Below are 13,281 nucleotides of genomic sequence, written 5' to 3' on the forward strand. Positions count from 1 at the left end.
CGACTTGGAGTCTTCTCTCCTAGATAATGGAACACTTCTCTAAGAATCCAGAGCCTGAGTTCCACCTTGTTCTTGTGCTTTCCATCAATTCTTTGAAATTCACACTTGGCCCCAGGCCCCAAGTGTTTCTAGTGATGGGAAAAGATATGCCTTAGCATGGCACTTTGTCTGCTTCTCTTTCATGTAGGCCACAGAACACCAGGCGAGCTGCTTACCCCTACAGGACTCTCAGGGCTTCTTTGGGAAAATGAGTACAAGGGTAGGAAGGGCCTAGTAGTTAAAAGCCAGGACTCTGTACCTACAATGGCCAGGGGTCTCCCCTTAGCATCCCCACTTCACCTCTCTGAGCCTATTCCCTACCTGTAAACATAAGGATAGGACAACCCATCTGTCTCAGGGGCTGGTGAAACTCATTTGGGATAAAAGGTAGCGAGCTTAGTATGTGGCACACCATGGGAGTGGTCGGCAATTGGGGCAATTCTTTGCGCTGGGCTGAGACTGCAGACAGAAAGAAATGCCATGCTCAGCCATGTCTCATTGTACTCAGAGGCCATGGAGCTGAACAGGAAAAATCCTCACCTGCTCCTCTCCTTTGGCACCCCGTGACTGCAGCCCAGGTTCTGTGACAGCCTGTCACTGCCCACAGGATGACCGCAAACATCCTTCTCTTGGTGACACCTTTCAGTAGACCTCAGCTTTTCCTGGCCCAGAATTGTTCCTAACCTCTGACACACTTCCCTCCAGCCAAAACTGCAACATTTTCTCTCCTGCCTTCCAAGATATTTAATTGTTCAATAAGCCCTGTGGATTTCACCTCCTGAAAGCACTGGGCTCTGGAATCAGTTGAACCTGAATCCTGTCTTGTCTTTTATCATTGGTGTAACCTAGGCCAAGTGCTAGCATCTCTCAACTCATGGCTCAGTCATTTTATGCATTGTGTGACCTAGAGAAAATTTCTTAACCTAGCTAAACCTCAGTTTCCTCATCTATAAAATGAAGACAATACTAGTACTTTTGTCTCAAGATTTGTGGAGGATTAAATGAGGAATACAGGTAAAGTGTCTCACACTTAGAAAGTGTTACAGAGGATCTTTGGCAAGGTTTTTATAAAACCCCCCAAAACCACGGTTTCTGTATCTGTAGCTATTCCTCAGGGTTGTTACATTAAAGGAGTTAATCCATGTAAGGTACCTACACATGCATCCAAGTCTGTAGTAAGAATTTGATAATTATCAGCTATTATAACTCTTATTCTCCTAGTCACCATGTTGCCTAGTCTCTGGACAGGGAAAGCCCCCTCTTCCACCTTAGTGGGTGTTACCACCTCTAACCCTCCTACCCCAACTGTGCCTGTGTGGTTATCCAGTGGGCAATTTGTCTTCTGTCCTCCCCAGTCCTCTGTTTTAAAAATAGTAGCCCACACTCACTGTTCTGTCTTCTCACGGGCCTGGTGTTAGTTAGTGTGTTCTTGGTTTACCGCCAGCTGGAAAGTCTTGTAGCAACCTTCAGGCAAGCACACAAACCCAGGTACAAAAACCTTACTAACTCTTATTTTTCTCATTCATAAATTGACATAATAATTGTGCCTTTCTTCTAGGATTTTTGTGGTTGTAGTACATAGAGGATCCCAGCTGTATTATGAGTAGCAAGTGTCTGGCAAAGAGTATTGTAGCTACCACTTACTGATCACTCAGGTTTTTGTACTTGGGTTTGTGTACTTGCCTGGAGGTTGCCACAAGTCTTACCAGCTGGGAGTAAACCAAAAACACAAAAACCAACACCAGGCTCCTGATAGGCCAAGACAGTGAACTCAGGCCACCTAACAACCATGTCTGGGAAGAGGTTTGGTAACCAATTTGCAACAGGGACCAGGGGTGGAAGGAGACAAACTTCCCACTAGATAACCACAAAGGCACAGTTGGGGGCAGGAATGAGCAGTGGGGGTTGGTACCAACCACTGGGGTAGATGATAGGGCTTTTCTTGCCCAGAGACAGAGAATAGGCAAATTTTAATGAGCATATGTAGTGTGTGTGTGTGTGTGTGTGTGTGTGTGTGAGAGAGAGAGAGAGAGAGAGAGAGAGAGAGAGAGAGAGAGAGAGATAATAAGGGACTACAGAGGTGGTAGTGAGAGCGTTGAGAACAGAGAGCTGACCTTAACACCAAAAGGGAGTGGGCCTATCAACAGAGCCAGCAGGTGACAGTTATGGGATTTGAACCTAGGTGCTTCTGCCTCCAAAGCCCATGCTCTTAATCATTACAATATTAATTCCTGGAACAGAGTAGGTGCTCAATAAATACTTGATTAATGAAAGAATTTGTATTGCTGTCTTTTTCTGGAAAGTGTTCTCCCTCCATCTCTAGCTGGGTGCATCCTTCAAGGTCCAGTTCAAATGCAGCCTCATGCTCAACTGATTTGCCCTCTCTCTGTTGCCATAGGGTGGGGTACACAGGAGGCATCAGTGCTGGGGTAGGGAAGTATGGGACACTAAGATGGGCTAGTTAGGGTGGAGCTGGAGGAAGGACTATGGGTTTTGCACAGAGATTTTTCTCCTGAGTTTCTGCACTGTTTTTGAAGTTGTTATAAGAACTGGATACACCCAGCACAAAGTAACTCATACTGGGCTCTGATTAGTCAGAACAGTGAATTCCAATTACTTAGCAACCACATGTGCAGGGGAGGACTGGAGCAATTTTTGAGCTATGAAATGCTGGGAGCTTAGGACCTAAAACAAAGATTTTAAACAGAACACTGAACATGTTAAAATATTAATCCCCATTAGACTTCAAATCAATCTTATTTTAACCCTTGGGACAATGGCTTTCAAATAATCCTCCCCACAATCTACGGATCCTTGCAGTGCCTCAAGGAAGAGGGTAGAGAGACATAGTACACAAGAGAGAGGACACCATGGTGGGAATTCTGTGCCCCCCATTGTGGCTTCCACCAAGACATCTCCAGCTCTATTTAGTTTCTGTATTGGGCTTCTGCATTCAATGCAAAAGAAGGGTGATTCTGCAAAACACAGAAAACAAGTTTTGAAATCTCTGTCCCAAGAAACTACATTTGGCCTCTGTTTTGTGGTTTCTTTTTTAATGAGGGACAAACACTGCTTTGACTAGTAAATCATCAAGTGCCAGGGAGCTCAGGTGGAGATAAGTGACAAATCAGTCATTTGTTGAGTAAACCAGTCATTAACTGACTTGAGCCTGTAAGTTCATTTCTGTTATGAAATTAATAAAAAAACCCTACTACAACTATGACTACAACCAGTTATTGAGTGTTTTATTAAGTGCCTGGGGCTATACTAGGTACTTTACATTAAATTCCCACACCAACCCTGAGAAGAAGTATCATTATTTTCCCCATTTTACAGATGAGACTGGGGCTCAGAATGGATAAGTAACTTGTCCAAGGTCATACAGCTCGCACATGGTAGATTCTACTTTACTTATAAGCACAAACAGAATGGATTTACAAGTGGGATTATAGCAGTCTAAATTCAACTGCTTCACAGTATTAAGGAACAAGGTTAAATTTTGACCAATAGATGGCATCAGTGTGTGTTTGGTTGCTTGCTCAAGGCTGAGTCCAATTCAGGGAAGTTCCTGTGGGGCTGAGAACTGAAGTAGCCAGTCACAAGTTGATCAAAGAGGGAAATAAAGATGGCCAGCATTTTGTTCTTGAATCAGATGGTGTTACTTTGTCTTGTTTGTAGCTAAGCAAAGATATGGGAAGCCAGCAAGGTGGGGGAGGAGGGCAGGGACAGAGGCGGTTCTGCCAAGAACTGCTGTAAGACCTGAGAATCTTTGTTTCTTCAACATTTCCTGAATGCCTGCTTTGTGCCTGGCAGTGTGCTGTGCAATGAAGTCATGTCTAGATATCAAACAGCCCCATCTTATTGCGTAAAAGGGGGGCAAATGCTATGGTGAGGGAGGCACTGAATGTAATGGGGGCACCCAACCTGGACTCAGGGGTCTGGGAGGCTGCTCACAGGAGATGTGTCTGAGATAGTCTTCTTGTATGAATGGGAGTTTATCAGACATGTAAAGGTGGAAGAGCACGCCATACAGGGATTTAAAACTACAGAGGTGTTAGAAAGCATGACACATTCAAGGACAAGTAGAGTTAGCTTTAAGTATTGAGAGATGAATCTGAAGAGTCAGGCGAGTGAAGAGGAATAAGAGGTACAAACTTCCAGTTATAAAATAAGCCACAGCATATAGTGTACAGCATAAGGAAAATAGTCAATAATATCACATTAACTTTGTATGGTGTCAGATGGTACTAGACTTATTGGGGCAATCACATTATAAGGTAGATAAATGAGAAATCACTATTTTGTACACCTGAAAATAATATAATATTGTATATCAACTATATTTTAATAAAAACACATTTAAAAAAAGGAGAGCCAGTCAACAACCGAAAAATGGACAGCTTGGGATATCAACCTAAGGGCTTTATTTGTGAATATAGGAGTAGAGAAGCCATAGAGTTTCAAGAGGATATATGATTTAAGAGAAAAGGATAAATTCAACTGCTGGCGAGGTAATGAATAACCGCAGTAGGGCTTTAAGCAGGGGACACAACATGATCTGATCTGGCGGCCACTGTGGAGGATGAATTTCAGAGGAATATGCTGGAGGCATGAAAATTAGTCGATGAGTATTTGGGGCAGGGGTAAGGCATGAAGTCCTGAGCTGTGGAAGTAAAACTGATAGGCCTGACTAGCCCCCCGAAGCTCCCCTCCCCTTATGCACACACTCACTTCCAAGGCTACACTAAGGCTGCACCTCTCACCCCTGACCCCAACCCATAGCCCCACTACCAATTTTGAAGCTACACTTTGGAGCCTTTTTGCCCCCTTTGCAAAGTGTCTTTGAAGTATAATCTAGCCTGATTTCACAAGTTGACAAAGAGGACTGGCCTTGTGCTGGGCATCTGGACCTATATCCCCATCTGTAAACTGACCTCAGATAGAGCAATTTATTGGCCTTGAGCTGGTCTCTGACCCTGTGCACATGGCTTCACAGCATGGACAGAGTTCAGTTAAGAAATCAGAACAGTTCCAGGAAAAAGGCAAACATCATCTAGTTTATCTTTCTCCTGATTCATCTCATGCCAACAGAGACCCCAGTGGATGGCAGCTAGAATGAAGGGAGGTCCCCAAAGCAAGCTGATTCTCTAGAATCCCCTCCTCTTGTTGCAAAGCTCATCAAAAAAGTATCCCAACTTCACTTGGATCTGGTGTTAGTAACCCTGAAGCCAGAAGTCAGTTTTTCCATGGCAAAATAGGACTATGTGGCCACCTGGAAGGCTGAAGAGTCACAGAGCCCTGAAGAGTGACTGTTCCCCTCTACATGGACCTGCTTTGTCCTGATTTACTTCCTGGGGGCTTCAGAAAGCAGGTCTTCCTCCCCTAGAGCTCTTAGGATGCTCCAACTGTCAACACAATAACAACCCAAACAATGAGAAGCCAGAGGCCTAGGCTGACAGTCCAGTTGGATATAGCCAGGGTAAGCTACTGACTCAAAGACCCAACTTTCAATCCAGAGAACTGTGCCTGGAGATTCCTGGCTAATTGATGCTGTGGAGCCTTGCCAGGCATATGGAACCCTAATCAGACTTTGGCTCAGTTTGGACAGGTCAGGAATGGGGACGGAGGATGAGCTATGATTCTGTGTGGTGCTGACCCTGGTATCCTCACACACCCTTCCAGCCTCTTTTTATCTCCCTCCTTTTTTCCTACTTTTCTTCCTCCTCTTCCTCTTATTCTTCTTCCTCATCCTCCTCTTCTTTACTATCTGAGTCTTCATATAGATTGATGGTTGCCCGGACAGGTAAGTTCTTCAGTAAAAATTCCCAATAACCATACAGGTAGTCAAAGGAGTGAGATTTGGGCCAGAAAAGCCTGTGGACAGAGAAGAAACATTGCCCCTAACTTAGACAGGTCTTATATGTGCAGAAGGGTCAGTAGGACCACTAAAGAAGATAGCCCCTAAACTCCTTGACTTATCTGCGGTAATTGTCTGAGAAAGGAAGAAAGAGAACTTTGTAATAAAAATTTTTTGAATTGCTACAAAAGGGTCCCAGGCAGGAAGGTAGCATGGCAGGCTTATAACAGTGAGGAGCCCCAACCCCAGCATGTGTCAATTCAGATACTGATCCCATCCCCATCTCAGAAGGCCTCTAGCCAACAATTCTCTAGATTTCTGCTGTGTCCCCCACCTCCTACTAAATCTTCTTTCACTAACCAGTCCATAGGGGCTGATTCTTAGCGGATTATTACAATGCCTCCAGGGAAGGCAACCTTGGCAAAGTCCCTAATCTCTCTGGACTTCAGTTTTCTGGTCTATGAAAGAGTGATCACAGCAGTGCCTCCCTCCTCCTGCTTCACAAGGCTGTTATGAGGATTTAAAGAGCTAATGAACCTATGTCAAGTTCTGAGTTTGGTGCCAGAAGCTTACCTGACAGGATAATGAAACTTGGAGTCAGCTTTGGTGACCTCAGCATTTGTTTCCCCACCAGTGGTCCGTTCAAAGCAAAAGCTAGCATGTGGCCCAAAGCACATGGCCAAATAACTGCCTTCTCTGTATCAGCAGTCAGACGCCTGTAGATAAGATAATCTAGAAAGAGACCTTAGACACCTCTGGGGGCCAGCCTCTGCCCCCACCACCCCAAAAGGGGTCTGTTCTGGTTATGGTTGAAAAACAAATGGACAGAGTCCTGGGGGTTCTTCACTTTCCTGCCCCTGTTCTAACACCCATTTGGAGACTGTCCAGAGAACAGAGTTCTACTGGAGCAGCAAAGATGTGGGGTTGGGGGTGGGGAAGAACACTGGGGCTAGGTGCCAGGAGACCAGGATTCTAGCAGTAGCTCTAACATAGCCTAGTTTTAGGGCCTGCTCAAACCCTCCTCTACTCTGGGTCTCAGTCTCTTTATCTTTACATTTCACAGAAAACTCAGGTCTGCCTTCCTCCTAGAGCTGTTGTGAGAATCAAATGTGAGCAAGGATGTGAAGATGGTTTCCTAAAACTGAAGCCCTGGACTGAGGTCAGGGGTTCTCTGGAAAGGGACCTGGTCAGTGTGAACACACATGGCTGCATGTGAATATATATAACAGGGCCTCAAACTCACCAAATCCACAAATTTCCTCACCTGCCTTGGGGGATCACTTGAAGAACACAGCCAGGGCCTACAAAGACAAGCCCCTCTAGGACATAGAGGAGAGATCCATCAGTGTAGGAAGGAGACTGGAATGTGGACCACCTGAGATAACAAAGTCTTCCAAAAACACTTGGCTTGGATGCCATGTACTTCCAGAAGCCTTTCCTAAGGACCCTAAGCCCAGATCAGGACAGATGCCTCTCCTCTCTGCTTTAACAATGTTATCATTGCTCTTATCACAGTTTTGTAATTGTTTACTTGCCTTTGATCTTCTTAAGGGCAGATTTATGTTTCGTCATATCTGGATGCCCAACACCTAGCACAATGCCTAGTACACAGAAGCATTTCAGTAAATATCTGTTGAACTCCTTAAATGTTTGGAGGAATGAATAAAGGTTGGGTGGAGAATATCTTGCCCGCTACCTCCTGCTCCAAGAAGCAAAGGTCAGACTCTTACTATCTTCCTGGGCTGGAGAAAGTGGCCAGAAATATTCCTGGACCAACTCCTTCCCCAATAGACTTCCAGAAGTGGGGGAAACACAAGTGGAAATCTTATAGTGTGATCAGGAAAGAGATAGTCCTCCGGTCAAAGGCCTCTTGGAACTTTGATGCTCTTTCCCCCCTCTGTCACTCAGTCATGTTCAACCTAGGCTTCATGGCATTCTCCTGGGTACCTCTCACTGGACTGAGCAACTTTGCCCATGAGGGCCTGGCTGCTGAGCTTTTAGCTTCGGCAATGCCCATATCCCCAGATCTCCTCCTGTCACCCAGAGGGATTAGGTGAAAAGTCAGTTGAGATATTCCAGCCCAAGATGTGGAAGGGACAGTTTCTGAGGGCTATGGGGCCTTTAAAGGGAAAGGTCTTTACCATCACAGAGAACAGGACATCTTGGACATCTCATTTCCCTTCCTTTCCCAGGAAACCCACTAAACCAGACTTGAGCTTGCCAAAGACCAAGTTTCACTTACCTTTCACTCCCATGTACTTCTTGTCCAGGGAAGGAAAAGGGTGATGGGCTTAACAGGCCAGGGAGTGCCAGGAAGGCCTGTGGTAGAGCTGGAGCCACATTTAGGGTCAGGTGTTGGACAGGGGCAGCCACAGGGAGTGGGAACAGAAGGATCCATCCTTAGGCTGTCAAGACCAGGCAAGCTGTGAGGGCTCCTATTTTTCAGAATCGGCTGTACCCTTGGCTCTTCCTGGGAGACCCTCTGTAAGACCTGCCTGTTCTCATAAATTATTCATGGAAGTATAGAGGTGGGGGGGGCGGCTTGGGAGGAGTGAAGATTTAAGAAAGGTGTTCAAGGAAGAAGAGCTGGGTTCCTGGGTGTGAAATCTCTTCCAGTTCAATAAACAGAGAATCAGTGGCGGGGGGGGGGGGTATCTTTAACCTCCAAGTCAGAAAGGAAAACACAGAAGGGGCAAATCACACACCATTTGTGTGAATTCCCCAGGCACTAGCAGGAGGAGCGAAAAGTGGAAAGCTCACTAGTACCTGAAACCACAGAAAGGAGTCAGGCACAGCGGGCTGGACAGACATTTACCACAGCTCATTTCCAACAAGAATGACAGCTGACTTGGCTAAGGAGAATGAAGAGCTTGCCCATTATTTCAGCTCAAACCCAAAATATATTTGCCATGCAGGACTGATATAGGGTGACTGCCATTAATCATGCACCTGGGTTAGGGAAAAATGAGGTTCTAGGTGGAGCAGGTCTAGTTGCCTGTGGGGAAACCTCAAGTCTTCTTTCAACGCCTTCCCCTTTACTAGTCAGTTCATTTGCAAAAGAGCCTGAATCCCCTTTCTGGCCTCAGCAGTAAGTGGTTCAGTAAGGGATCTAAGGGAATGCAGGCAACATTGTCAGGGCTTCCAGGTCAGATTATAAATCTTCTAACTACAAAAAGTGTCTCATGGAAGATTACAAAAACTCCCAGTCCAGGAGCCAGGGTACTGAGGGAGGCAGAGTTTTGCTCAGCGGCTAAACTGCCAAAGTACCATCCCTGGCCCCAGGGCTTCACTTCCTCACATGTGAGAGGAGGCTGTGATCCCAGTGGTCCCAGAAGGCCCTGCAGCCTGAACACTGTGACAGGAGCTGGGTAAATGGGAACTGACCCCAGGCAAGCCCAGAGGCTTGAGCACAGTCCTTGGCCTTAGCCAGTCCTCTGGGCTTTTGACAAAAAGCTTCCAGTTACAACTACTGGCAGGCTCCTTATGCATTAAAAGTCTTGAAAATATTCTTCCTGACCTCAGTGTCCAACACCAGTGTTAATATAGCTTCTTCGATGTTCATCACAGTTGGCTTTGTAATGGTCAAAAATTAGAAACAACCTCAAATGTCCAATAATAGGAAATTGTTAGATTAATTAGGTTAAGTCCTTGCAACCAATACTTATCAGGCACTCACAATCATGTTCTAGGAAGTATAATTAAAAGAAAATGAAAAAAAGATCAGATGCTAACATAGGACAAATAATTTGATTCGAGGGTTCCTCTTTTCTCTGTTCACTTACCCCACTTCAAATTCCAGCTCCACTGTGTTCTTTACAGCAAAGAAAAATTGGAAACAACCTAAACATCTCATTTTAGAAACCTGGTTAAATAAATAAATCAAACGGTTATAAAATTTTGTGTTAAAATTGGCTTGGTAGGAGATTGGGGGAGAGCTAATGTACTGAAGAGTGAAAAAAGAAGCCTCTACAATATAACTTAGAGGAGAATCACATTTTGGTAAGAAAAACATAGAATATACAGTATGCAGGGGGAATAAAAAAGACTGGTTAAAAGAAGAGGAATGTCACAGTGGTTGGTTCTGGGAGTACAATTATGGTACATCTTTACTTCCTTCTTTATGTTTTCCTGAATTCTCTGAAAAGTTCCACAAGACCTGATATTATTTGGGTAATAAAAAGTAATGACACATAAAAATAAAAAGAAAGAAACACTTATTCACAGAGAGGAGAAAATTCTTGGGGAAATGGCAGCCATTTACAAATATCTGAGGATTAGACAGCAATGCGATTACACTTGATCTGTGTGACTTCAAAGCATAGGGAAGAGGCCCAGAAGTGGAAACTACCGGGAGAAACATTTTGGCTCAATCAAAGGAAAATTTTCTAATCCAGCCACCACTTAACCCAAGGACCTGGCACTGTATTGGCCCTTAATAAACAGAAGTTTATTACATGTGGTGAAATGGGATAAACTCTCTGTCCCTGAACTGTGTAAGTGCATAGTGGATCCTGGATCCTTGATCCTGGAGAGGAATATCTCTGGGGAGAAAATGAGGGCTGCTGGATCCCAAGTTTCTATTAGTCTCTGAGAGTTGAACCTCCAGAATTAACCTCCAGAAGATGAGAATTTGCTTGCACTGTATCACTGACTCAAATGAAGAGGGAGGCTGAGAGAGGAAGCCAGGTTGAAGAGATTGGGCTGAAAGACAGGCAAATGAGGGGAAAGCAACAGACCTATTGTCACACCCTGGGAACTTTTTGACCTCTAGGTGGCCATGGTCTCTGAAAATAGGCAGGAGGGAGAGGAACAGGGAGAAGAAGTTAACATTACTCCTGAGCCAAGGGCTCATGCCCAACCAGGCTTTCCCATGTCACCTCCCACCTTGAATTTGTTTTCATTCAGCCAGTCATTCATGACGGGATGTCCACAAACTTCACTCCCCTGAGCAAACAGTCCTCAAGTTTCCCCTCACACCAGCTCCCCAGCATGCTTTCCTGGAGCCCAGGCAGCCTTCACACCTGTCTCCAAGGCCCTTTGTTCTCCCTACACACCTGCTCTGTCTTGCTACTTTCCATGAATTGCCTCAGCTACATTCAGCTTGTAGGAGGTGAACTCACTGGCATCTCTTGTTGGCCTCCCTAGCCTAAAGGATTTAAGGCCTGCAAATGTTGCTGGGCATAAGTGGGGCCCTTTCCACTTAGCAAAGAACTGGAGTAAGGTGGCTTACAGGGTGGTAGGAAAGGTCTGGGACAACCAAAGTAAAGAACTTCTTGTCAGGGCAATTATGATCCTACCTGTTTCCTCTAACAGCCTATAAAGCTTCTGGGTTTTATCAGTGATTGCTTTGCCAAATCCTTCTATGAGGGCTGGGTATCTCTTCTGGGACAGATTCTGCTGGTCATTTCCTAGCCAGGGAATGGACTAGAAACAAAAATGAGCTGCAGACCCTGTCACAAGGTGCTTACAGCCTATGGAAGGAGAGAAAACCCGCACGGGGGAAGAGAGACTCAGTCAACCTCAGCCGGGCCCCAGCATGCCTCAGCTACCTTTGAGCATGTTCCCTTGTCACATCCCCAGCTCCAGCAGTTATGTTTCCCTGGGCCATATTCCAGGCTTTCTTCAGCTCCTTACCATGTTCCTGTCCCACCCCCTCCCTGCATAGAGCAACCTCTCTGCCCACTTCCTTGAGAAAACAGAGGCCTTCAAGCATGAATTACCTCAGTGCCCTGCCCCACCCCCCAAAATTGGCCTACCTTTCCAACTTCCTTCTGCTCCGGCCCTCCCTTCTCAGGGGACAAGGTACCCCTCTTGTTAAAGGATAATCTCTTCCCCTGGGCCTTGGCATCATCCACCCTTTTTGTCTGGGCCCTTTGTTCAGACATTATGCCCCTTCTCTTCAGGAAAGTTCAGCTTTTTTATACTAGCTCTTTTCTCTTCTGATTATAAACTGCGTGTTTCTCTTTTTTCACAAAACAAACACCTTCCCCCTCAGATACGTTTTCTTGCTTGCATAACTTGCTCTTTTTCTCTCCCTGAATCTCTTTCTCTCTCCCCTCCTCTCTCCTTCCTTCTCTCTTTTCCTTCCTTTACCCTCAAATTTGTTGAAAGGAGGGTCTAAACCTTAAGCTACCAGTTTTCCCAACTTCTCATTCACAGCTCAACCTACTGCAATTTGGCCCCAGCCCCATCTTCCTAGTGAAAGGGCACTACCAAAGGCCACCAATGACCTCCTAATTGCCAAATTCAGTGATCTCTTTGAACTCTGGGTAGCAAGAGACACTGTTGGCCAAGTCCTCATTTCTGAAATTCTCCTTCTTCTCTGGGCCTCCATGATAAATCTCTCCTGTTTTTTCTCCTAATTCTGGAACCCTGCCTCTCGATCTCATTTGCTGACCTCCCTTCCTCTGCCCATTCCTCAAATCTGTGGTTCTCAATTGTAGTAATGTTTTCAATAGCTCACAGCAAAATGGAAAAAACATCAAATGTAGAGTTTTTCAATAATCTAAATTTATTCAATTATAAAGGACTGCCCTTAATTCTGAAATTATGCCCTCCCCATTTTTTGGTGGCAAAATATTCTCTTTTTTTTAAATAATGGCAATGGCAGATGTTACCTTATTTCTTTAATTTCAAAATAAAATGTTAGTTTATCTATGTCAGTCTCATGAACATGTATTGAATATAAAATATTGAGAATTATGTTTCCAACCTGAAATTCTTCCTATAGGTATCTCAGACTCATTACAAAATGGAATCATTTCTTCCCCGTGCAAACCTCCTCTGTACCTGCATTGGTAACCAGCACATTGGACCAGCTATTTAAGCTAAAAACCTTAACCACTAAACCCCATTGGTTGTAGTCTTCACCATTTCTTACATCTGTCAACTTTGTGCTTTCCATTATCCCAGTTGTTTCTTCTATTATGGCCTCATCTGTTCTCTCTCACCTGGATGCCTGAAACAGCTTCCAGATAGGTTCCCCCAGCCTTGATGTAGCCTTTCTGATCCATCCTCACAGCCACCTCAGTGATCTTTTAAAAAAGTAAACATAGTCCTCCTGTACTTAAAATCTTCCAGTGAGTCCTAATTGCCTATAGGAAATATCCAAAGTCCTTTGTGAGGCAATTGAAGCCTTTTGCTGCCTAAGCCCAGCTTGCCTCTCTAGTTTTTTTCCTCCAATGCCCTCCACACGTCCTCCACTGCAGCTACCCTTGACTTGACCTGCACTCTGTAAACAGGCCATGGCTTTTCACCTGAAATCTTTTCAGGATTTAGGGCCTTTGAAAGTCTTAAGCCCACACTGTATAGGGCTTATCACAGAGAATGCTGTAGGTCATGACTAATAGCAGGGCTAAAAGTCAATTTAGTGGGTCACGACCAGC

General features: G+C 45.0%; 1 protein-coding gene across 1 annotated transcript; it reads right to left on the minus strand.

The window, feature by feature from the left end:
* Nucleotides 1-5,747: 5,747 nt before the first annotated feature.
* Nucleotides 5,748-11,781, minus strand: RIPPLY1 (ripply transcriptional repressor 1). Its single transcript, XM_071220256.1, is given in 6 exon segments — nt 5,748-5,913; nt 6,470-6,533; nt 7,139-7,215; nt 8,139-8,295; nt 11,194-11,320; nt 11,653-11,781. Coding segments are annotated over 6 exon segments (720 nt in total).
* Nucleotides 11,782-13,281: the final 1,500 nt, after the last annotated feature.

This window comes from Desmodus rotundus, chromosome X (assembly GCF_022682495.2).
Source record: "Desmodus rotundus isolate HL8 chromosome X, HLdesRot8A.1, whole genome shotgun sequence".
Lineage (NCBI taxonomy): Eukaryota > Metazoa > Chordata > Mammalia > Chiroptera > Phyllostomidae > Desmodus > Desmodus rotundus.